This window comes from Barbus barbus (assembly GCF_936440315.1).
Source record: "Barbus barbus genome assembly, chromosome: 28".
In the NCBI taxonomy this organism is placed as follows: Eukaryota; Metazoa; Chordata; class Actinopteri; order Cypriniformes; family Cyprinidae; genus Barbus; species Barbus barbus.
Window position 1 is genome coordinate 15,301,468 of NC_136756.1, and position 23,634 is coordinate 15,325,101.

Below are 23,634 nucleotides of genomic sequence, written 5' to 3' on the forward strand. Positions count from 1 at the left end.
TGGTGTTGTGCTTGATTCCATTGTGTTGTGGCTTGTTTTGGTTGTGGCGATTTCATTGTGTCGTGCATTACAGGGCCACCAAACTTAAGTCAAGCAAGAGTCAAAACTCATTGAATGTGTAATAAAAAATAAAAAAAAATACTGATACAAAAGTATTTAATACAAAAACTGCTTTCAACATTGATAACAATAACAAATGTTTCTTGAGCACCAAATCAACATATTACAATGAAGACTGGGGACAAAGGAAATGTTTTTTGTAAAATATAGTGAATATTTCTGAGTGAAAATGAAAACAGCTTAAAGTGATTCCCAAAAATCGAACAGAGCCAACTTACTCTAACAATCTCAAATACATTTTTTTTGTCCATTCATTTTCTGGTAAATAGCCAAAACAGGGTTTGGAATGACCTAAGAGTGAGTAACTGATGAGAAAATGTTCACTAGATGAACTGTCCCTTTAAGACACGCCACAGTCAAAGAATCATGGCCTATCTTTAGCTTGATGAGGTACATAACTACACTCCGGCATTCTCGAGTCTCCTTTCAGAGATGAAGTTCCCCCTTCACGTCAATCATTCCATGTACAATGACAATTGAACCAGTGCAAACAAATAATCCTAAAAAAGAGCGCCTGGAGCAGCAGGCACCTGAGGTCTGCAGCTATTCTTCTGTTGTGCTGGTTATATAATAGGTGGCATTGTGAGGATATCCTCTAGAGTTCAGGAGGCACTGAAGAGCCCGGGCCCTTTGGGAACCAAGCCAGAGATAGATATCAGAGGACTGGACCGAGGCGGGCAGGGTGGGTACAGGAGGAAGGAGCCTGTTTGTTTGGGACTGCTCTGATGGAGGGAGGGAGATAAGGCCAGGCTTTGGAGACTTCAGATGGTGGAGGTTTAGGATGAAGGATTCAAATGAATCTCTAGCCACTCACTGACACAATACTGAGTCAAGTTCAGTCAGAGTGAGGTAATGGTTTTGAATAAGGGGGTGTGGCTGGTGTCCGAGTAAAAGTATTGTAGTTTGCTAGCGATCTGATAGAATTAGACTACACGGTCTTGTCTTTACTATAGAAAATAAGCACAATTGCTCTCAAATGAACATATATTTAGAAATGGTCCTTCATATATGGCTGCCTGTGACTGACATGCACTTGACAACAATTCGTTTTTCATACTAAGAAACTATTTAAAGCAAGTAATTAAAGTAAATGAATTTTGTCAAAGCAAACTGATTAAGGTTCAAAACCTGGTGATTTTTCAGGTTAAAGATCTAAATTTAAAAGGTTAAAGGCTAGCTTTCTACGACATCTGTGTAGTTCTGTGCTATGCTGAGTTTTTTTGTTGTTTGTTGTTCTTGCAGGCTCCCTTTTGTTTCTTTGTCATATATTGATATTTTCATATCATACTGAAAATTTCAATATCTATAAAAAAAATATATATATATTCCCCTGAAATGATAGCTGTTGGGTAAAGTGTGCCAGTTGTGCTGGTAAATGTTTTTTAGAAAATGGGAATAATACACAGTAATCCCATCCAAAGCCTTCTTGCTACACATAATTCAATTGCTGTGTAATCATTTAAGAAGTCATGTTTTATTGTTTTATTGTATGTAAATCATTTATCATATTTATCATATATATTTATCATATATATATATATATATAAAAAACAATTCAACTTACCCCCTAGCATGACACAGTTTACCCCTATAGTTTTTGAAAAAAAGTTAACTTTACTTGATATACAACTTGAAATATTTCACTTCCACTTGACTAGAGGCCAACTTGTATAAAAAGCAGCACAGCTTTCCCCATTCTATCTTACAAATATTTGTCCTATAAACTGCTAAGGCATCACATCATCAGAGATCTGCATAAATGATGTTCTCTTGTTAAGTGAAGGTCTGAATTTCTCAGAGATAGTAAGATGTGCTGTACCTGATGGTGCTGTCAGTAAAGGAGTGAGTAAACTGGGCATCACATCTGGGAAGAAGGCTCTGAGTGGTAGACGATCCTACAAATCATATATGCAAACATATCACAACAACTCCAAATCTGAAACAGCACTTTTGTGTCATTTGAGAGCCACTAGTGGCACCAAACAGACCTGCCAATCATATTAAACTAAACAGAGTCTGCATTGTTATTTCCCCGTCTTGTTTTTTCTTGTTTACGGCCTCAGTGGGACTCCATATTTTTGGAAACAATCATTAGTTTTGAGATTCAGTCTGGTGCTGCTAGTGCCAGAGAAGTTACACATTCACCTTCATGAAGTCAGTTTGTACCTGGGGTTTCTGTCCAGTCAGTCTCTGGAGGAAGCAGACAGTGAAAACCTTGATGAGGGCTCTCACGGCCAGGTTCTCATCAATCTCTATCAGCACATTCCTACACACACACACAAAATCTCAAACTGTTTCTAAAATGAATTTGCTGTGGTATAGGTAAAACGGCCTTATTGACTTTAGCATTTTAAATTCTAATAAGAAATAATTAAGGATGCAGCAACACAGAGGTTTTAAATTAACAATTATTTTTAAATGGCTGCTATAATAAATACATAATGTTGTGCCCATTTAAAAAAATTACACTAAAGCAAGCTTCAATCTAAAAAACGCATCAAATGAGACTTCAGAACATTAAGAGATTGATAACCATTTAATACACTTTGAAAGCTTCCGATAGCAGTCTAAGTCATAAAAATGGCAATAATAACGATAATATTGGCTAGTACAAATATAATCACTGATATTATATTATGTTATATATAAATGGGCGAGATGGAATCCACCGCTTTTTGTTGTTGTTGTTTTTTTACTTTTCTGAGCTGATTTAAGAAGAATGGTTTTAACGATAGTCTAAGGCACTTTGTATGAAGTTTTGTGGTGTACATACGCCACAGGTCTAACTAAGAGAAATAAAATGCACAAACAAAATATGATATTCACCTGAAAATTTCATTGACTGTGAGGAAGATTTGACAGTGATCGGCTGAAGCTTGAGGCTGGTGGGGGAAGAACATTTCAAAGCATTAGGTACAATGCATTTTTGTCATCACCTCTCTCAACCACCAGGGGGCAATGCTGTAATAACAACGAGGACCTGCTGGCATCTCCTACAGACCTCTCCCATAAGTCAATGCTGCAAGTTTAACAGCCAAGTTTACCAACAAAATGCACATTGCTTTATTATACAGCAATACAATCTGTTTTAAATTCACGTGAAAGAGTAAAAAATTACATCCAAGCAGCTGTACATGTATGTCTGGTGCAGCACGTAAACTTACATGCTCATATTTTAATAGAACAGGTTTCATTAATATACCCATAGTTCATATGGGCAAAGAATGTCATAAAAACATTTCATCCAGACCCAAAACATCAGTGCTCCAGAAAGCCCACATGTGCCCTTGCGGTCTTTGATCCTTAGAGCATTTGTCTTTGTTTGTGCATGTGTTTGTCTGTGTGTGTGTGTGTGTGTGTGTGTAGGCCACAGGGAGAAGTCTCATTATTCTCTCCTTCATTTGGAACCATTAAAACGTCTGCCCCACCCAGCCCACAGGCACCCTTATCTCCCCTCTGCACGCGCACACACACACACACACACACACACACACACACACACACACACACAAACACACGATCCTCACACACCACCCCCCTCCGAAGCCCCCCCAAAACCCCAAAGCATCTCAGATATTCCCGTAACCTCGGCTATTCAACGCTTGCCAAAAGCCGCCAATTTGCTGCTCCAATAAAAAGAGATGCATTTCAGCAACAAACATTAAATGGTATGATCCTGTCTCAGAAACAGAAGACGATAGAAATGAGAGAGAGAGAGATCATAGGATACAGAGCTCACCAACTCACTGTTTCACAATATTCCTGCTTTTACTATGTTAATAATGTTTGAAAGGTAGCATGGTTGATTGACATTTATATTTTTACGACAATTTGTGTTTTATTTTTTATCTTGACCAACTCCTTATTGACTTTTATTATATGGAAATGAGTGGCAATGATATTCTTATTACAACCCCAATTCCATAGAAGTTTGTAAAATGCAATAAAATCAAGAATCTGTGATTTGTTCATTCTCTTTAACTTTTACTTAATTGACAAAAGTACACAGATAAGGTTTCCAATGTTTTCACTGACCAATATAAATGTATTTTGTAAATATGAACAAATTTTGTTTTTGACAGCGGTAACACATTCCAAAAAAGTTGGGACAGAGGCTAAATAAAAGTGAAAAAGTTAGAATATCCACGTTAAACTGTTTTGAAACGGTTCACAGTAAGCAGGTGAATTGGTAATAGGTCAAGGTGTCATGTTTGGGTATAAAAGGAGCTTCTCAGTCTTTGCAAGCAAAGTTGTATCATGGCTCATCACTTTGTGCCAAATTTCACAAGAGAAGTGTAAAACAATTCAAAAATCACATTCTATGCAGCGATGCTGCCGGGTTCTCTGGGCCAGAGCTCATCTCAGATAGTCAAAAGGACAGTGAAAATGTGTGCTGTACTCAGATGAGTCCACATTTCAACTTCTTTCCAGGAAAATGGATTTCGAGTTCTCAGTCCCAAAGACCAGAGGGACCATCCAGACTTACACTAGCAACAGAAGCAAAAGCAAACGTCTGGCATTGTATGGGGGTTCAGCAGAGCAAACAGCATGGGTGACTGGCATATGTGCAAAGCTACTATTGACATGGAGGCATAGACTGGAATTGTACAGAAAAATACAGTTGGGCAAAAAAGTATTTAGTCAGCCAGCAATTGTGCAAGTTCTCCCACTTAAAAAGATGAGAGAGGCCTGTAATTTTCATCATAAGTACACTTCAACTATGAGAGACAGAATGGGGGGAAAGTATCCAGGAAATCACATTGTAGGATTTTTAAAGAATTAATTGGTAAATTCCTCGGTAAAATAAGTATTTGGTCACCTACAAACAAGCAAGATTTCTGGCTCTCACAGACCTGTAACTTCTTTAAGAGGCTCCTCTGTCCTCCACTCGTTACCTGTATTAATGGCACCTGTTTGAACTCGTTATCAGTATAAAAGACACCTGTCCACAACCTCAAACAGTCACACTCCAAACTCCACTATGGCCAAGACCAAAGAGCTGTCGAAGGACACCAGAAACAAAATTGTAGACCTGCACCAGGCTGGGAAGACTGAATCTGCAATAGGCAAGCAGCTTGGTGTGAAGAAATCAACTGTGGGATCAATTATTAGAAAATGGAAGACATACAAGACCACTGATAATCTCCCTCGATCTGGGGCTCCACGCAAGATCTCACCCCGTGGGGTCAAAATGATCACAAGAACGGTGAGCAAAAATCCCAGAACCACACGGGGGGACCTAGTGAATGACCTGCAGAGAGCTGGGACCAAAGTAACAAAGGCTATCATCAGTAACACACTACGCCGCCAGGGACTCAAATCCTGCAGTGCCAGACGTGTCCCCCTGCTTAAGCCAGTACATGTCCGGGCCCGTCTGAAGTTTGCTAGAGAGCATTTGGATGATCCAGAAGAGGATTGGGAGAATGTCATATGGTCAGATGAAACCAAAATAGAACTTTTTGGTAAAAACTCAACTTGTCGTGTTTGGAGGAGAAAGAATGCTGAGTTGCATCCAAAGAACACCATACCTACTGTGAAGCATGGGGGTGGAAACATCATGCTTTGGGGCTGTTTTTCTGCAAAGGGACCAGGACGACTGATCCGTGTAAAGGAAAGAATGAATGGGGCCATGTATCGTGAGATTTTGAGTGAAAACCTCCTTCCATCAGCAAGGACATTGAAGATGAAACGTGGCTGGGTCTTTCAGCATGACAATGATCCCAAACGCACCGCTCGGGCAACGAAGGAGTGGCTTCGTAAGAAGCATTTCAAGGTCCTGGAGTGGCCTAGCCAGTCTCCAGATCTCAACCCCATAGAAAATCTTTGGAGGGAGTTGAAAGTCCGTGTTGCCCAGCGACAGCCCCAAAACATCACTGCTCTAGAGGAGATCTGCATGGAGGAATGGGCCAAAATACTTACTTTTACTTTACTTTTACTTTACTTTTGTCATTTAGCAGACGCTTTTGTCCAAAGCGACTTACAAATAAGAAAAAGTAACTAAAACTAAAAAGTTACAACTCTATAAATACTATCTACCCACATATTTAAGAAAATAAAGAAATTAAATAAAATTAACACATGCATATAACAACAACATTTCAATAATAAACATATCAATGAAAAAATTAAATAAAAAGCTACTACTATCCCTTGCCGGTGTCCCTGCCCGGTGGAGTCGCACGGTAGAGTCGATGCATACATGAATACCTCATGAATACCAGCAACAGTGTGTGAAAACCTTGTGAAGACTTACAGAAAACGTTTGACCTCTGGCATTGCCAACAAAGGGTATATAACAAATTATTGAGATGAACTTTTGTTATTGACCAAATACTTATTTTCCACCATAATTTGCAAATAAATTCTTAAAAAAATCAGACAATGTGATTTCCTGAATTCTTTCCCCCCCATTCTGTCTCTCATAGTTGAAGTGTACCTATGATGAAAATTACAGGCCTCTCTCATCTTTTTAAGTGGGAGAACTTGCACAATTGGTGGCTGACTAAATACTTTTTTGCCCAACTGTATACTGCCATCAAGATGATGTCTTTCATGGGAAGTCCATGGTTATTGGATCAAGACAATGCCAGCACTCATTCTGCATGTGCTACAACAGCGTTGCTTCGTAGAGACAGAGTGAATGTGCTAGACTAGCCAGCAGATCTGTCTCCTATGAAAATGTATGGCTCATCATGAAAAGACGAGTTATACAACGATGATCACGCTGAGCATCTGAAGTCTTGTACAAAGCCAGACTGGACAAAAATTTTACTTGCAGAGCATTAACAATTACTATCCTCAATTCCTAAACAATTAAACATTGTAATTAAAAGGACCGTTGATGTGTCACAGTGTTAAAAATGCCTCTGTCCCAACTTTTTTGGAGTGTGTTGCAGCCATCAAAATCAAAATTTGTTCATATTTACAAAATACATTTACGTTGGTCAGTGAAAACCATGGAAATCTTTTCTTTGTACTTTGTCAATTAAAAGTTAAAGAGAACGGACAAATCAGATTCCCAATTTTATTGCATTTAAAAAAACATCCCAACTTCTCTGGAATTGGGGTTGTAAATAACTTTGTGTTTACAGAAGAAAAAAAGTCAAGAGTAAATAAAGAAATAAAGTGCTTGGAACAACACAAGGGTGAAGAAATGATCTTTTTTATATAAAAACTCAAATAAGAGATGACATGGCATAAGTAGAGGCATAGGAAAGGGCTGTCTGCTTTTATTTTTTTATGAAGGCTGAAGCTTTCTTTTCCTAGTGAAAACAGATGGGCTTTCCAAACACTCATCCATACCTTCTCCTAACACTTCAGGGAGGGTCAATTACAGCATGGCAAAAACATCCTCTTTCTGGCAGTGGGAGGCTGGAATATGCTGTTTATTGTTATTGGATCTTAGCTTTGAGGAAGGTGGAAGAAAACAGAAATGTGAAACTAATTTTTGGTTTCCCCTTTTTGATTGCGGTTTAAACAACTTGTTCCTGCAATGTAAACGCAACGCAGAGTTCAATCTGCTCTCAAGCACATACAAATAAGAGTTGAATGCAGCTGCATTTGGGCCTCATTTTACCTGTCTGTACTGCTCAGAATGAGACGCTGAACAGATCATAACGAACCTCAAACATAAGCTACATGACGACTGTTTGACGTCCTTAGACAGTAAATGTGGTCTTGATTTGAGTCATTTTAACTTTCTTCATGTAGGTATGAAGCAGCCTCATAAAGTTGTGTATGGGCCGCGGGCCTGCTTCATATCACGCTATTTGTGTCTGTTCTCAAAAAGAGGCCAGTGTATCATACAACGCCGTTAATCTTCACACGCTGTGTACCATACGAACAACAGACCATCAAATTCCTTCTTTACTACCATAGTTTTACTGTCAACACAGCAGCGCCAAATTAATTAGCAACCCAAAGCAAATATTATGACATGCGGTACTAGTTGCCATCAAATATAACAGTGTGAACTGTTGCTAATAAACATGATGATGGTCTGTTGCCGTAAGGAGCTGAAATATTTGTTAATATAAGTTAAGGCTATTAATGGTTTAAGCTGGAAGTAACTGGTTTTAGCTGGTCTCCCAGCCTGGCTAGGCTGGTCAAGCTGGTTGTTGCTGGCTATTAATATTTTGACAATATGCAATTGTAAGTTTTGCATTTTTATGATTAAAAAGTTTTTCTTGTGAACTATATTATTATATTAGGATAACAGATTGAAAAGTGAAAAGCTGAAGAAAAAAAAAACGAATGTATTAAAGAAAGAAAGAAAGAAATGGTCATCTGAACACACATTTGTTTATTTTCAGGTTTAAATTAAAATATTTAAATCATACTTTTAATGTGGTCTCAATCTTTTGGAATCAAGAAAAGAAAAATATTAATATAGAAGAAATCAAGCTTACCAGTAATGAGTCATTAACATGTTTGTCCAGACTCTGTGTCATTGTTTCATGGTCAGACAGCACAGATTCCAGTAAGCTCACTGCTGCCCCCTCCAGACAAGTGGGACTACAACACCACAGATTCACTATGGCCTCATCCTCCAACACAAGCTTCTTACTGTGTAGGAGAGAAAGACAGAAAACACATAAACAATCTGTGTGCTGTCATTAAATCCTGGTTACACTAGACAAGAGACAATGCTGCACTGTAATGACACTCACCTGATCAAGGCCTCACTGACTTCCTTAATGAACTCTTGATTAAGACAAGAATAGCCGCACAACATGGAATGTTTCAACAGAGCTCCAATAAGAGGAGACATCTGAGGACAAGTGACCAAGGCAGCGCATGCTGTTGACATGGCATGAATATTCCCATTTGAACACCTACAATGAATAAACAAATAAATAACTGAAGTGTGAGAATGGATTATTTGTCAAACATTTTTATAGTGCTAATACTAACTGAACAAACTGTTTGAATGTCAGAGAAAATATATTTTTCAGGTGTGTAAGACAAAAAATTTACATGTATGTCCAGATTGATATTAAAGTTTTATTACCTGGCTGATGTGTTTGGTAAGCCATCACAGCTTTTAATGACCTCCTCTGTCATCAGCGACACAACCTGAAAGTGGCAGCAGGACACAACAGTTTGCCTTTCATTTCATAAATTTAATGCAGCTTAAAAAATCACTTCAAACTTTAACATGGTTTCAGTCTCTGATTATGAAGTCACATATGGACAGCCAATTTCTCATGTAAATGAGAGTGAAAAATAAATTTGGGGCTGAGCAATATACTGCATCTAATATTCACAATGCATGTTTTTGTTGGTGATGTATAATTACAAAGAAAACTATTTTTAAAAAGGTTTTTTTATTTGTCCATCACTAGACTAGTTTTACAAACCCTTCTCAAATTTCAAACTTCAGAAGCAAAAATAGTTCCTTTTCATGACTATTCATGACTTCAAAATTAGTTTAAATGAATCAGTTTTATGATTTGTTTGCTCCATTTTTATGTATAAAAGGATTCACTGTGAAACATCCTGGTGTTCATTTAGTGAATAAAAAAAATACATTATTTAAACTATACTGTTCACTTCATTTTACTTCTTGCACTATGCTTGGCAATAGAGGCTGTTTAGTTCAAACAACAGTTCCTGTGATTGGGAAAAGAAAATAGCTATCGAAAATCATAAATAGACTGAAAAAGAAGAATTTGTTCAGCCATATTGTCCAGCCTTTCTTTCACACTAACCATGTCATTATTAACTAACCTTCTGAAGAGCCTCCGAGTGGTATCGCTTCGGGGTTAATCCAGAATGTTTTACTGTAGCATGAGCTACACTGCCCTCCTCCTCCGAGATCAGATGACACAACATATTCTGTCCAGAACAGATACATAACATAAAACAATGTCGACGACAGCTTTTAAACAAAACAGCCTCCGTTTATGGCTAAATTTAATCATCACACACCAATAAACATCAATAACTGAATTATTTTGCTTTGTATGTGATTGGACAACTATTTGCTCATCATAAATACATGTTGCACACAAATAGTAAGAAAGGAAAAAGGACAATGGAAAAGGGTGGCAAGGCCTGTCTGTTTATGAAAGCACAGGGTTTAAGCCTTGACAGAAAGCATGTCTGCTTGTGGAGGGGCCATGTGGTTTCTTTAGGTTTACAGTATGCTAAGATGTCCTCCACAGACCCAAAGAGACTCAATTACTACCATCTGAACAGCAAAAACACACTGCAGATCACACTTGCGCTGTGCTGATTTGTGACTGCGTGTTTTGAGTTTGAGCTCCATCAAGTTGATTCTTTATCGTCTATTTTCTATCTTAAAAACAATTTTATACACTATAATTTTCGTTTCTATAACGTGTGAATATATCCCCTATAGCATTCTAAAACAAAACCAATCAGAGAGCCTTGTTATCACTAGTTTTATTTTGATTTCTCGAGTCTGTTATTAGCTTATAGCCCGTTAGCATCGGCAGCGTGGCTGCCGCTAATCTCGCTTAGATTGCTAATTCTCTATTCACACACATTACCATTGTTTCACTGTTACTTGCTTAAATGGCAGATGTGTGTCTACCTTTGAGTGCAGGTGAGGACACATTCGAGCTGCATTCGGTGCAGCTGGAGCTGGAGGCCGTGGAGGAGCAGATCCACGACCTGGTGGAGAAGCAGGCCCAGCTGAGAGAGCGGAGAGCCGCGCTGGAAACATCCCAGGCTGATGCTCACAAGTCCGGAGTAAGTATACAGCACGCTGCTAACACTCCCACCACCTCTACTCCATGTGTTTCTCTGCACAGACCCTGTGCACCCAGGACGCAATCTTCCCAGATGTCCTTCACTCCGGCTCCGGGACGCCACGGACCCTGGGTGCACCAGCAGCGGAAGACGCCAGGCCCCGGGCGACGACCTCTCCGCCTCCGGTCTTCGAGATCTCCACCCGGAATGGTTAATGACACCAAGCTGCGGCAGACGGAGACACTGAAGTGGGACTTCAGGAGCCTGATCGAGACGGTACGCAGCACATCGCCCGCGACGACGATCATCGTGTCAGGACCGCTTCCCACGTATCGACGAGGACACGAAAGATTCAGTAGACTTTTTGCTTTAAACGAATAGTTATTGTCATGGTGTAAAGAACAGAAACTGCTCTTTGTTAATAATTGGAATATTTTCTGGGAGCGTCCTAGGCTTTTCCGTGCTGATGGCCTGCACCCCAGCAGTCGGAGCGGAACTCCTGTCGGACAACATCTCCAGGACGCTATGCTCCATCTGACTAGTAAGCCAATTCTCAAATAACTACTATGATGACTTTTGTTCTACCCACTTAAAAGATAGAAGTACTTGCGTTGTCCAATCTACACAGACGGTCTATTCCCCGAATAGCGAGGTCAAAATATAAATTTAATGCAGGATCTAGAAAAAATCTGATTGTGATTAAACCAGAAAAACGCAAAATAAATGAACAAAAACAATTTTTAAAGCTTGGGCTCCTAAACATTAGATCACTCGCATACAAAGCAGTTATTGTAAATGAAATGATCACAGATAATAATTTTGATGTACTCTGCCTGACTGAAACCTGGCTTAAACCAAATTAATATTTTGGTCTAAATGAGTCTACTCCACCAAGCTACTGTTATAAACATGAGCCCCATCAGACTGGTTGTGGCAGTGGTGTTGCAACAATATATAGTGATATTCTCAATGTTACTCAGAAAACAGGATACAGGAGGTTTAACTCATTTGAAATACTTCTGCTTAATGTTACACTGTTAGATATGCAAAAGAAATCTCTCCTGTCTCTTGCTCTGGCTACTGTGTATAGACCGCCAGGGCCATATACAGATTTCCTAAAAGAATTTGCAGATTTCGTCTCAGATCTATTGGTCAATGTTGATAAAGTGCTAATTGTCGGAGATTTTAACATTCACGTTGATAATACAAATGATGCGTTAGGACTTTCGTTTACTGACCTAATAAACTCTTTTGGAGTCAAGCAAAACTTCACCGGGCCCACTCATCGTTTTACTCATACGCTAGATTTAATTATATCGCATGGAATTGATCTTACCGATATAGATAAACCTCAAAGTGATGATGTTACTGATCATTTCCTTGTATCGTGCATGCTTCATATAATCTCCGTTGCAACAAAATGGCGCCGCTGTGTTCGGACGCCGTTCAGGCCGCTCCGCTGAGATTTTGCTTTAACTTACTTTTTTACTTACTTTTACTTTCTCTTTTTACACATTCCACGTCGGCACTGATCACCTACAACATAGAAAATAGAAGAATAGAATACAAGAATACAACTGCCGCTTACAATGAGGCTCTTCTGACCGGGAATATGAGCGAGTACAAAGCATCGTGCTATGCTCTCCGACATGCAGTAAGAGCCGCTAAACACCGATACAGAGAGAGAATTGAGTCTCATTTCCAGCAATGGACCAAACTTTTGATCCATTCTGACCTGGATGTCTTTTTTATCTAAGAGTTAGATTTGTCTCAAAATACTTTAGTAAAATATATTTAGCCTCCTCCCAGATCACACACCCACATTTGTGATGAATTTTGTTAATAAACATGAATATGCATTGCTGTCACGTGTTGGTTTCAGTTTAGTTCCTGTTTGTCCTTATTTGGTCGGTTCCTGTCATTAGTTAATCACCGTTTATTCCATTCACCTTTTTTGTATTAATCATCTTGTTTGCTCCTTTGTTTTCAGTCCTCAGTTCTCCCCTTTTCTTTGTCTTGGTATAATGTTTATAATGGTCAATGTGTGTTGAAGCCTATTAAATACTCGTTTACGTCTACTCCTGTCTCCGTGCGATTCTCCACAACCACGTACTGTTACAGAAACCAAGACCATAACTGAAGATGGAGATGGCAGAGCGCTTTGCCATCCTGACCCGCCGAGATCTCCCATTGCCAGAGTTTGCGAAAGAGTTCAGCAGGATCGCCATCTGGACGGGGCTGGACGACGCCACACTGAACTCTTTGTTCTGGATCGGGGCTAATTACCATCGCCCCATGGACCTCCCAGACACCACCGCACTCAGCTGGAGGGAAGGGATCCTCCAGTGTCTGGAGAGTGTCCTGCCCCGATCCAGAACCAACTCGCCGACCGCAGCTTGCTCCAGCCCGCCGTCTGCGGGAAAACGTCCGCCGCCGTCCGCAGCTCCAAAGTCAAGTCCGCCGTTGTTCCGTGGCTCTCCCTCGTCCGTCGCCATCCGTGGCTCCAAACCAAAGCCCACCACCGTTCGCGGCTAACCCAGGCCCGCCGTCAGAGAGTATGGCAAGCCCACCATTAGAAAGTATGGCAAGCTTACTGAATCTTGGTCCTGCGCTCCTGGACATTGCACTGCCACTGGAGTTTGCTGCGCCCACTCTAGCCCCAGAGTCTCCTTCACCTCTGCTGGTCCCGTCCAGCCCTTCGTCTCCTGAGTTCCCCAAGTCGGCCAGCTCCACTCCTCGCAAGTGCCCTCCAGTGCCTGCTCCTCGCATGAACCCTCCTATGAATCCGCTGGTCCCATCCAGCTCTCCTTCGTCTCCGCTGGTCCCGTCCAGCCCTCCTTCGTCTCCGCTGGTCCCGTCCAGCTCTCCGTTGTCTCCGCTGGTTCCGTCCAGCTCCGTGCTTCCAGAGCGCCCCCAAGAGTCCGCGCTTCCAGAGTGCCCACCAGAGCCTTATCCTCCTGAACTGCTCCCAGAGGAGTCACTGCCTGTGTGGCCAGGCCAAGGCCAAAGAGTCCCCTGATCCGCCATGGCCTCCCGAGTCTTCTGTCCCGCCATGGCCTCCCGAGTCTCCTGATCCGCCATGGCCGTCCAAGCTCCCTGATCCGCCATGGCCTCCCGAGTCCCCAGATCCGCCCTGGCCTCCCGAGTCCCCAGATCCGCCATGGCTCCCGGAATCCCCTGATCCGCCCTGGCCTCCCGAGTCTCCTGATCCGCCCTGGAGGCTTCCCTTGTCTCCTCCCTGTCCTGGCCCGGCTCCAGCCACCATGGCGCGCCCCCCCCAAAAAAAAACTAAAACCAGCTTGACCAGCCTAGCCAGGCTGTGAGACCAGCTAAAACCAGCTACTTCCAGCTTAAACCAGCTAAGACCAACCAACCAGCTTGGCTGGATTTAGCTGTTTTTTTTTCAGCAGTGCAAAGTAATTTAAATAAATTGAGCTCAATGTTAATACTGGTAATTGTCAGATTATATGTTTTTAGGAATTTCATATAATGATGTACAGTATGCATGAATATTTAAAGAAAGATTGTTCTTTATTTTGAAATTTCAAGGAATTTCTTGATTTTATTAATAAATGAGTGTAGCAAACAAAAATCTATGATATTTTAAACGCATTATGTTAAGGAATTATTCATGTCAGATGAGGGCTACGTTTTGTGCCATTTAATCCTGGTTAGAGGCTTCAAGAAAAAATATATAATAACAAATGATAAAGTTACAGAGAAATTAAAGATAAGGTCATTCTAATCAGACTAAAACAGTTTTCAAATGCGTCTGCAGAGGTAAATGTATACTTAAAAAGACCACACAAGTCTCCCAGAGGACTGCTTCCAGACCCCCAGGAGCCCTGAAGGAGCGGAGGGGCCATCAGGCATGGTCTAGTCTCTCTAATGTGGAGAGAGAGAGAGAGAGAGTCAAGCTGGCGCTTCAGAGCAAAGGATCACAGAAGAATGGGCAACCGGCCCTTTAATAACAGACAAAAACATCTCTCCATGGCTCTGTGGAAGCATCGTTATTCTTCTTCGTCTCATCTTCTGGGCTAAACCACCCATAAGAACACCACAACCAAGTTAACTTTGTGAATGGCAGGACCGTTTGTTTATTCATGTTGGGCAACTAAAGGAACACAGGCCATCACTGCCGTTGAGGCTCTGGGGGATCAGCTGGAATCATCCCAGATGAACCTCACATTGTAACCCATGCTGATCGACATGAAGGCTTTCTCAGATGGGTTAGACTTTACATGCTGACAAATGACAGTAAACCGCGCTCGAAAAAAACAAGGATGGGATAAACAGAAAAATGCAAAGTCCATTAGAACATCAAAAAACACGAGAATGGAAAAATAAGAGATCAGCTTTCTGGGAGAAGCAAGACTTCAGGCTGGGAGGAGAAGAAAGACCCCCGGGAAATTAACACAAACCAAATCAATTTGCCAAAACGCGACAAGAAAAAGACCAAAAACATTGGACAGTAATAGGTTACAGCAAGACATAACAAATCAGAAAGTGATATGCCATTAAACAAAGAACACAATTTCAGATCACCGTGATCAACCCTGAAGAATGGTGCCATGGTTTAGTAATTGTTTTTATATGATAATTCGAATGGTACTTCAAAAGTCCAAAAAAGCATGGCATTACCATTGTATCATGGTGTAATTCATTTATATACATTTATACATTATACATTTATATAGCGCTTTTCTGCTTTTTCTAAGCACTCAAAGCACTCTACATTGTGAGGGGTGGTGTCTCCTCATCCACCACCAGTGTGCAGCATCCACCTGGATGATGCAATGGCAGCCATAGTGCGCCAGAACGCCCACCACACACCAGCTTACTGGTGGAGAGGAGACAGAGTGACGAAGCCAATCAGTGTAAGGGGATGATTAGGAGGCCATGATGGTCAGAGACCAATGGGGAAATTTGGCCAGGATGCCGAGGTCACACCTCTACTCTTTTCGAAAGACATCCTGGGATTTTTTAATGACCACAGAGAGTCAGGACCTCGGTTTAACGTCTCATCCGAAAGACGGTGCTTTTTGACAGTATAGTGTCCACATGTAACATTGTTCCATATCTTTCCCCAACAAACCATACATACAAACACTGCTGCTGCACTAGGGATTGTTAGCTAAGCAAATAAATAAATAATGTAAGATTAAACACCGTGACTGAACCCCTGACAGAGAACCCACACCTCCCTCTGACTCCACTTCCCTTTGTATAGGTCAAAAAACATCTGGCAAATTAAAAGTTTACTTTAAAAGCCCTGCTTTAATTAGCGCTATGTTTTATTAGATGAAAAAAAATAATCAAACGAATGCACACACGTTTGAATCTGGCAGAAATGCGAGGGGTTCTGTATTGCTCATGGTAAACCATCTGTGTGAACTGTAAAAAGTTGAAAGTGTACAATTATTTTAGTTCTTTTTCCATCACCTTTCATCTCCCAACCCTGATTACATCTCCTTAAATATAAAAGTGTACATTGAGAATTTCTAAAACACTCTTGACAGTTTTAAAACTGTTTTAAGTAGGGGTCTGGAAGAGTATGACATTTATTGGCCACATAACAAACACAAAAGGGCTCCAAAAAATTAAAGCATGTGCTTTAAAACTCTTCATTGTCATTTTAATGACAATTTTAATAAAATAATTGATGTTAGTTAAGGTTAGTAAAGAGGTGAAATGTTATTGTTTTACCTTGATCCACATGTTGGCTTTTCGTTCGACAGCATTCAGTGGCTCAGCACTGTACAGACAGCTCAAACACTGCAGCAGGAGTCTTTGGCTCCTCTCTGAGCATACATAAACAAGACCACAGGACAAAATGGCATTTATAAAATGTGAAAATGGCCACATTATTCATCTGTGACAGAGAACCTAAAACAAGCATGCATTTATAATTAGGTCCACACTAAGCTAAACTGACATTACACTGAGATTCAAAGTTAATTCAAAAGCTAGAGACAAAAGTTTTAGATCTTCAAACAACTGTAAACAAGGAAACCATAAGATGTAAAACAAAAATAAAATATTACAGATTCTGCACTATTTGAATGTCAATAATCAAATTAACACATTTGAGAGTGATCTTGAACAAAAAGGCAGATTTACTTGCTTCCAGTGAATTTGCTCTTTACTCAAATTGTTATATTGATAAGTTAATTTCTGACAAAAATATGCATACACTACATTTGAATCAAATAATTAATAATATCCTTTTTTAACAATAAAAATTGTAGTAAACTAACAGAAGCATTCTCACGAGTCTCAGACTTTTGGACCCCACAGTATATAACGGGGTAAAAAGTACAGTGTAACTGTTGCAATAAATCAAGTTTTTAGAACCACTTTCAATGCTGCATGTGAAGAACAGGTCTGTTATGACATTTCAGTGAAGGGAAGTGTTGATCAGACAGAGCGAAAGAGAGGTAGTGAAAGCAAACCAAATAACAGAACAAGTGCCCAGCAGGCCGCTACAGGGTTCATTGGAAAATTAGTGCAAATACCCAACCCATGCAGACACATTTCTTGGTCTCAAATGGGAAACACACCCCCGAGTGTAGAAGAGTCGTAAATTTACCATCCGCAATAACACATGGGTTCCAACAAAGTCTTCCCAGGAACTGGCCCACAAAAGGAAACGTCTTCATGGCCTCACTAGTGGAGCTCTGTTATACAGAAAACACACATACCTGAGATATCAACAGCAAAAACCAGCATCTGCATAGTGAAAAAGAAACTCCAATTGGACTAAACATTTATAGTTTCACAGTGCAGACCAAGTAATACAAGTGAATAATCCAATGAAACATTTTTTTGCCTTTTTTTTTACTATTCATTTTGTCATTGTAAAGCGCTGCAAGTTAGATTCATACTTACCTCGCTCAAATTAGCACTAAAGCTCAATGTATAGGAGGACATACCTTAGTTGAAAACTTGTTTTGACTTCATTTGCATTTGTATAGCACATCACTTTTCAAAATATATACTACTCATCTCATAGATTGTTAATGACACACCCATTTTTAGCATTTTGTAAATTCAAGCAACTTTTTCCTTCTGAATCAGAATTTATCTGGTGGTGTTGTTGTGATGCTGCAACACCATGGATGTAGATCACACAACAACAAAAAGTCAGGTGGCTGAATATGAACCACACCTGAAAGTGAGAGCCAAGCAACAAAGAGAAGAACATTTTTCCAGAGATTAAACTGGAAATACTGTCTGGCATTCCACAAGGATACATCCTAGGACCCTTTTCATTTCATTTCCTTTGCAATATTGCTTCCCTGATAACCACAACAGAACTGGACTGATAACTTACTTAACTTTTGTCATTTAGCAGACGCTTTTGTCCAAAGCGATTTACAAATAAGAAAAAGTAACTAAAACTAAAAGTTACAACTCTATAAATACTATATACCCACATATTTAAGAAAATTAAGTTTAAGAATGTTTAAGAAATTAAATAAAATTAACACATGCATATAACAACATTTCAATAATAAACATATAAATGAAAAAAACTAAAATAAAAAGCGATAAGTTACTTCTACCCCTTGCCGGTGTCCCTGCCCGGTGGAGTCGCACGGTAGAGTTGATGGTCTTCACACTTAAGAGGGCTTCACACGACGACTGCCGCGCGGTATAATAACCTTTTTTATACCAATCCAACAAATCACCATTTCAATTCAGCTGGACCCACTTTCCTGTTTATCAACTAAAAATGGCCAAGCAAGTGCACACACTGACAAGATATGCGATACAGTACGAGACCAAACGCGATTTCAGCACCTCTCAACACAGTAAACAAAAATACGTGTTTCCTAGCAACAGCAAATGCGCTAAACACTGAGACAAGTAAATACACTTACGAGCTGATTTAAAAAAAAAAAAAAAACTTACGAGCTGATTTTAAACTTCCGCTGATAGACTGCTTCTCTTAAAGACTATTTCATTACACGGCCTTCTGCTGGCGCTTAAACCCACTTTCCTGTTTATCAACTAAAAATGGCCAAGAAAGTGCACACACTGATAAAGATCTACCTACATCAGCGTGATTTACGCTCGCACACATATTTCATGTACAGTATACTACTAAAATAGATGCTAAAAATCATCATTTCAAAGAACTATTTGAGCCAAAAAAAAAAAAACTTATGGCATTTTGTAAAACTATTCCCACGCAGACAGACGGAGAGAGTCACTGATCACTTCTTTAAAGTCAGTTACGTAATTAATGAAAACCAGCGCGCTAATGCAAAGGCATGTTGAGGATCACAGCTTTTCGCATCAGTTCAAGATGTGCCCTGCCAATTTACTGTAAACTGGAAGCTATACAAAGGATCTAAGCCTTTTTACATTCTATAGGCACATACATTATTGGACACTAAACGATTTCAATGCACGCATGAAGTGAATGACACCATTCCTGTGGAACTTTAACACGTCAAGTCTCACAAAAGAAAAAAGACCTTATGGCAGCCAAAAAAATAATTGATACAAATACAGAGCACACACTAAACTAATTATATGTAGCTCTAGACCTCCCATTTGTAATCATAACATCTAATACAGGGTTTTTGATGCCAGGAACCCCCAAATGGGATGAATTCCTTTTCTAACGACCCCATTTCTAAAACGTAAAGGCAGCTCTACATTTTCATGTTAAAAAACAGTGTGTGTGAGAAAGCATATTATAAAAAACAATATTTTGATTGCTTTTGATTTTGCGGTTTTGATTTGAAAATAATTAGCTTTTATATTGTTATTGTTCTGAAGCCAAAACAAATCATCAAAATGTTATCTAGAAAAGGATAATGAAATTTGAAATTATTTTTATCCCCACTTTAAATGTTAGATGTATAAACCTGAAAATTATTTAATGCTTTTCAAACCTACTATTACTCCAAAGCAGTTTTACAGATTTGACAACCATAAAAATTCATCACCTGCATAATTTTTCGCAGACTCTCTAGAAAAGTTTTGAAGCCATCTGTGGTTCCCAGGCCGACACCAGTTTAAACATTTAAGTTAAATTTTATAATTAAAAATTCTCATTACATTTTAGAATTATAACATAAAATATACAAATCAAAATCAAAATTTCCAATATAATTTAACATTAAATTGCAGCCTTTAAATAATTTTGCTATGACAATATCACAATATCAACTTCAATGCAACTAATTATGCTGCCCTAGTGTGGACTCTTGAAAAACGGTTTGAAAAGTTCATTCACATGTGACTCTCATGAATGTTATGACAAAGTCCAGCTCCAGCACAGGGGGACGAACAGCCTGTCATTGCGTGTACCATCCCAGAGATGTCTTCTCAAGGGAGTTAAAGGGCAAAAAGTCTTATGTACACATTCACAAGTCTGCAAATACTGAATGTGCTCACACACACATGCATCTCTCAGACTCCCCTTGAGCACGGGCGCATCGCCAGGGCACCCAACTGCGCCAGGCTTAGGAAGAAAACCATTTACGGGACCGTGAAACCTCCTCTTTCCAGCAGTCCCAAGCAGAGAGTGGGAAAACCGGTTCTGATGGAATGCAAATGAGGAAATTAATATAAACTAAACATTTTTTTCATCCCCAGGCGTGAGCCACGTCCTTAACTCATCCAAGTGCTGCTGTTTAGATCCGCTTCATTCAAGACTTTTTACGAGGCTCTGCCGGGAATAAGGGTTTAGGGCCAATTAAAAAATCCTGATCCCTTCACGTTGCTGAATGCTGTCAGTGGGGCTGACGCATGCCGAATGTGATGGAAACGGAAGACGTGATTGTATTTTGGTAGGGGGGCCATTGTAATTTGAAATAAGAAAGCCTGCAAGATATTGTTTTCTTTTTCTGACACGCCAGGCACCAAGCAGCATGGTGTCCAGGACCAACAGGAGATCTGCTGGTTCGAAAGGCTGCTGCTAGATGAATAAAATCCTTCTTTCAAGGTGGGGAGAGTCAGTGGGAGGCAGAATTTTTCTTAACACTGGTCCTTCACAGATTTGTTCTAACCCAAGCTACCTCGTCCAAATTTACAACACTTGATGCAGGGATACATTAGGTTAACACTGGCAGTCCCTGGGTGGCTATTAGCCCACTAAATCATCACCACGGCTGTGCCAATGTCCTGCCTTCATCCAGACAGAGCGGCTTCTGTTACGGGTTTTAAAAGAGTTAGTTAGAGCACTATGACCTTAAATTTAAAGATGATTTTATGAACTCTGCAGTAGAGATGTGCAAAACTACACATTATCAAAACTGACTAACGTTGAGTTCTCAGTTACTGTGAGACTTTAAGCATGTTGAACCACAGCATGGTGTCAGCATGCTAAAACTCTCTCCAAAAAGTTGCATCTCTTGATTTATGTAAGCACCAGTTAAAAAGTATTACAGGGCTCAACAACATGGATGGCCCACTGGTCCAAGGCCAGTGCGAGAGCCAATGATCATGTAAATTAATATTTATGCTTTTATTTAAACTTAAGCATTTGGCTGACATATGGTAGTGACTTCTTGATTGCTATTTTAAATAAAATTGTACTGTCAGTAATGTTTTGCTATGCATGCCATCATTTTCAAGAGCTGAATTTATGCCATTCCTTGTACAGTTTCCAGCTAAGGGGGGGGGGGGGGGGTAAATTTATATTATAGGTTCAGAGAAAACATTCAAAAGACAATAAAGACAAAAAAACTTACTGTTAAAAAAATTATAATTTAAAATCTTAACACAGTTGACCTCACTTTTATTAAATGACCATTCATTGGTTATTAGCTGAACATCCTGTCCATACCTGCCCTGTAGATAATGTGAACACATTTCCTGGTGAAGAATTAAGAATATTGTTATGCAGAACAACAATTAGATCAACAATTGTTTATTGGATGCTAAGGTTTAACAAAATAGCTATAGGGATCAACTGTAGCCTATGTAAAATATTTCACAACCCTCCAGAGAAAAAGTACAGCTTGAAGTATAAAGCAGGATGTTGACATTATCATACCATTTGTTGCAACCGCTGCAGAACATGCTGGAGAAAGCTCCTCAGAGAGCCAAGGTGTCTGCTTGTGTCCAGAAGAGCAGAACATGACGTAGCTTCCCCCCAGTTCACAGCTTTTGCCATCCAGAACTGCACATCTGTCTCAGATACAGCCTCCATTTTCTCAAATCTGTGAGGACACACAGAAATAAAAGAAATCGTAGGTAAAAAAGGCTTTCAGGGAGTGAACTATTCCGTTCAAGGCCAGCAGATCTACATGTTCAGTCTGCATCATTTCTTCAAAAGTGTGTTTCTCATTCCTGAAAGAGTAGGAGAGTTAAGACCATAATAAAGATGTCCTTTGTACAGAGTCTGAAATGTACAGGGGTTGTAATCAGGAAATGGGGAGTTGAAAATGTGTTACCCAATTGAGGGCTCTTAATTTGTCATCAGCCTGTATTTCATGAGCCGTCCAGTTTGAAAAAGGGGGAAAAAAAGATAAAAGCAGCACTGGGTAGTGCAATAAAGTCTTCATGGACTCATTTTAAACTTCCAGAATGCTCTTAACTCAGCACTGAAGTATTTTTGACAAATAAACAAAACCGAACAAGGCTGAAACCATCAATGGAGACATATCCTCATCTGTGTCCTGCTGGGAGGTGAGGTTCTCACACCGCGACCACGGCGTAACGGAGTAGAAAAGGCGCTCAAACAGCTTGTGTGTGCAGGAGCAGGAGTTTGTGGGTAATTGTTGTTCTTAGTCTTAATGACAGGTCTGTGAAAGACACAACAAGGGAGTGTTTTTATGATCGGCTCGTAACAGTGGAGTTGTTTAATGTCTTGCCATCACCCCTGCTGGAAAAATCCCTTGGGTGAGACAATGTAAATATATAATTAGCCTTTCTTTCCTTTTTTTCATCAAACCAAACTATGAACAAACGCTCCTTGTTGACTTGTCATCCCCGCACAGCTTTCACCAGTCCTCCGGGGGACACAGCCGCCTGGCCAACAAACTGCCACGGCCAAGATGGGTGTAATTTCCAACACGGAATACTAGTAGAACGCTAGCTGAATTTATACAAGTGTCAAATTATTTGGGCTATGTTATGCGCTGGAGAGTGTCAACATTGACGCATACCAACACATACTAATGTCCTGACTGTATGCCAAATAGAAATAACCTGTAGTAAAGAAGTGACTACAAATGTATAATTAGGCTCTTGACAAGCAACATTCAAAAGCAGAGTCAAAGTGGTTGGCCTTTCAATTGCTTGGTTTGGTTCGGTTGGCTGGTTTAAAGCAAAAATGTCTGTTCAGACAGCTGGTGTCTGAGTGAAAATTCATTTACCGTGGTGCTAATGGTTTTGACATTCTCCGCTGGGGGGCAAACACATTATTACACTCCACTCAACAATCTGTCATCATCCTGGAGTTCAAATCATCTCAGAAATCTGAGAAGACCTAATAATAAATTCTGTACAGAACAGATCATTTCAACTGCAGTGATAATGATGAACGGATTTAACAGTGATTATATGTAATGTCTACTCTTTCAGAGACCTGATACTGTCCATTCTGGTGCCCCCGTAAAATATCTATTTGTATTTTCTTGCATTCTTAAGTAATGGCACTACACTATTAAAAAGTAATGTTTTTTTTTAAATTGGCATATATTATTTGATGGTTCCGTAACCTTTAGCATCGTTAGAACCTTACCTAGTATCTATCTGATCTTACTCTTATATATTAAGTTCTATATGTAAGCTGTGATGAAAACTAGTGACAGATATTTTCTTCCATATTATAAC

At 39.8% G+C, this 23,634-nt stretch overlaps 1 protein-coding gene across 1 annotated transcript in view; it reads right to left on the bottom strand.

Moving 5' to 3' along the window:
- fancc (FA complementation group C) overlaps positions 1–23,634 on the bottom strand; it is a 32,613-nt gene that overhangs the window by 7,901 nt on the left and 1,078 nt on the right. The window contains exons 2-11 of the mRNA XM_079382304.1: positions 21,851–22,016; positions 17,426–17,513; positions 16,543–16,637; positions 9,850–9,957; positions 9,131–9,195; positions 8,790–8,954; positions 8,529–8,685; positions 2,947–3,002; positions 2,287–2,386; positions 1,940–2,015 (exon numbers count right to left, since the gene is read on the bottom strand). Coding sequence (XP_079238430.1) covers positions 1,940–2,015; positions 2,287–2,386; positions 2,947–3,002; positions 8,529–8,685; positions 8,790–8,954; positions 9,131–9,195; positions 9,850–9,957; positions 16,543–16,637; positions 17,426–17,513; positions 21,851–22,006 — 1,066 coding nt within the window. The 5' untranslated portion in view covers positions 22,007–22,016. The remainder of the gene's footprint in view (positions 1–1,939; positions 2,016–2,286; positions 2,387–2,946; positions 3,003–8,528; positions 8,686–8,789; positions 8,955–9,130; positions 9,196–9,849; positions 9,958–16,542; positions 16,638–17,425; positions 17,514–21,850; positions 22,017–23,634) is intronic.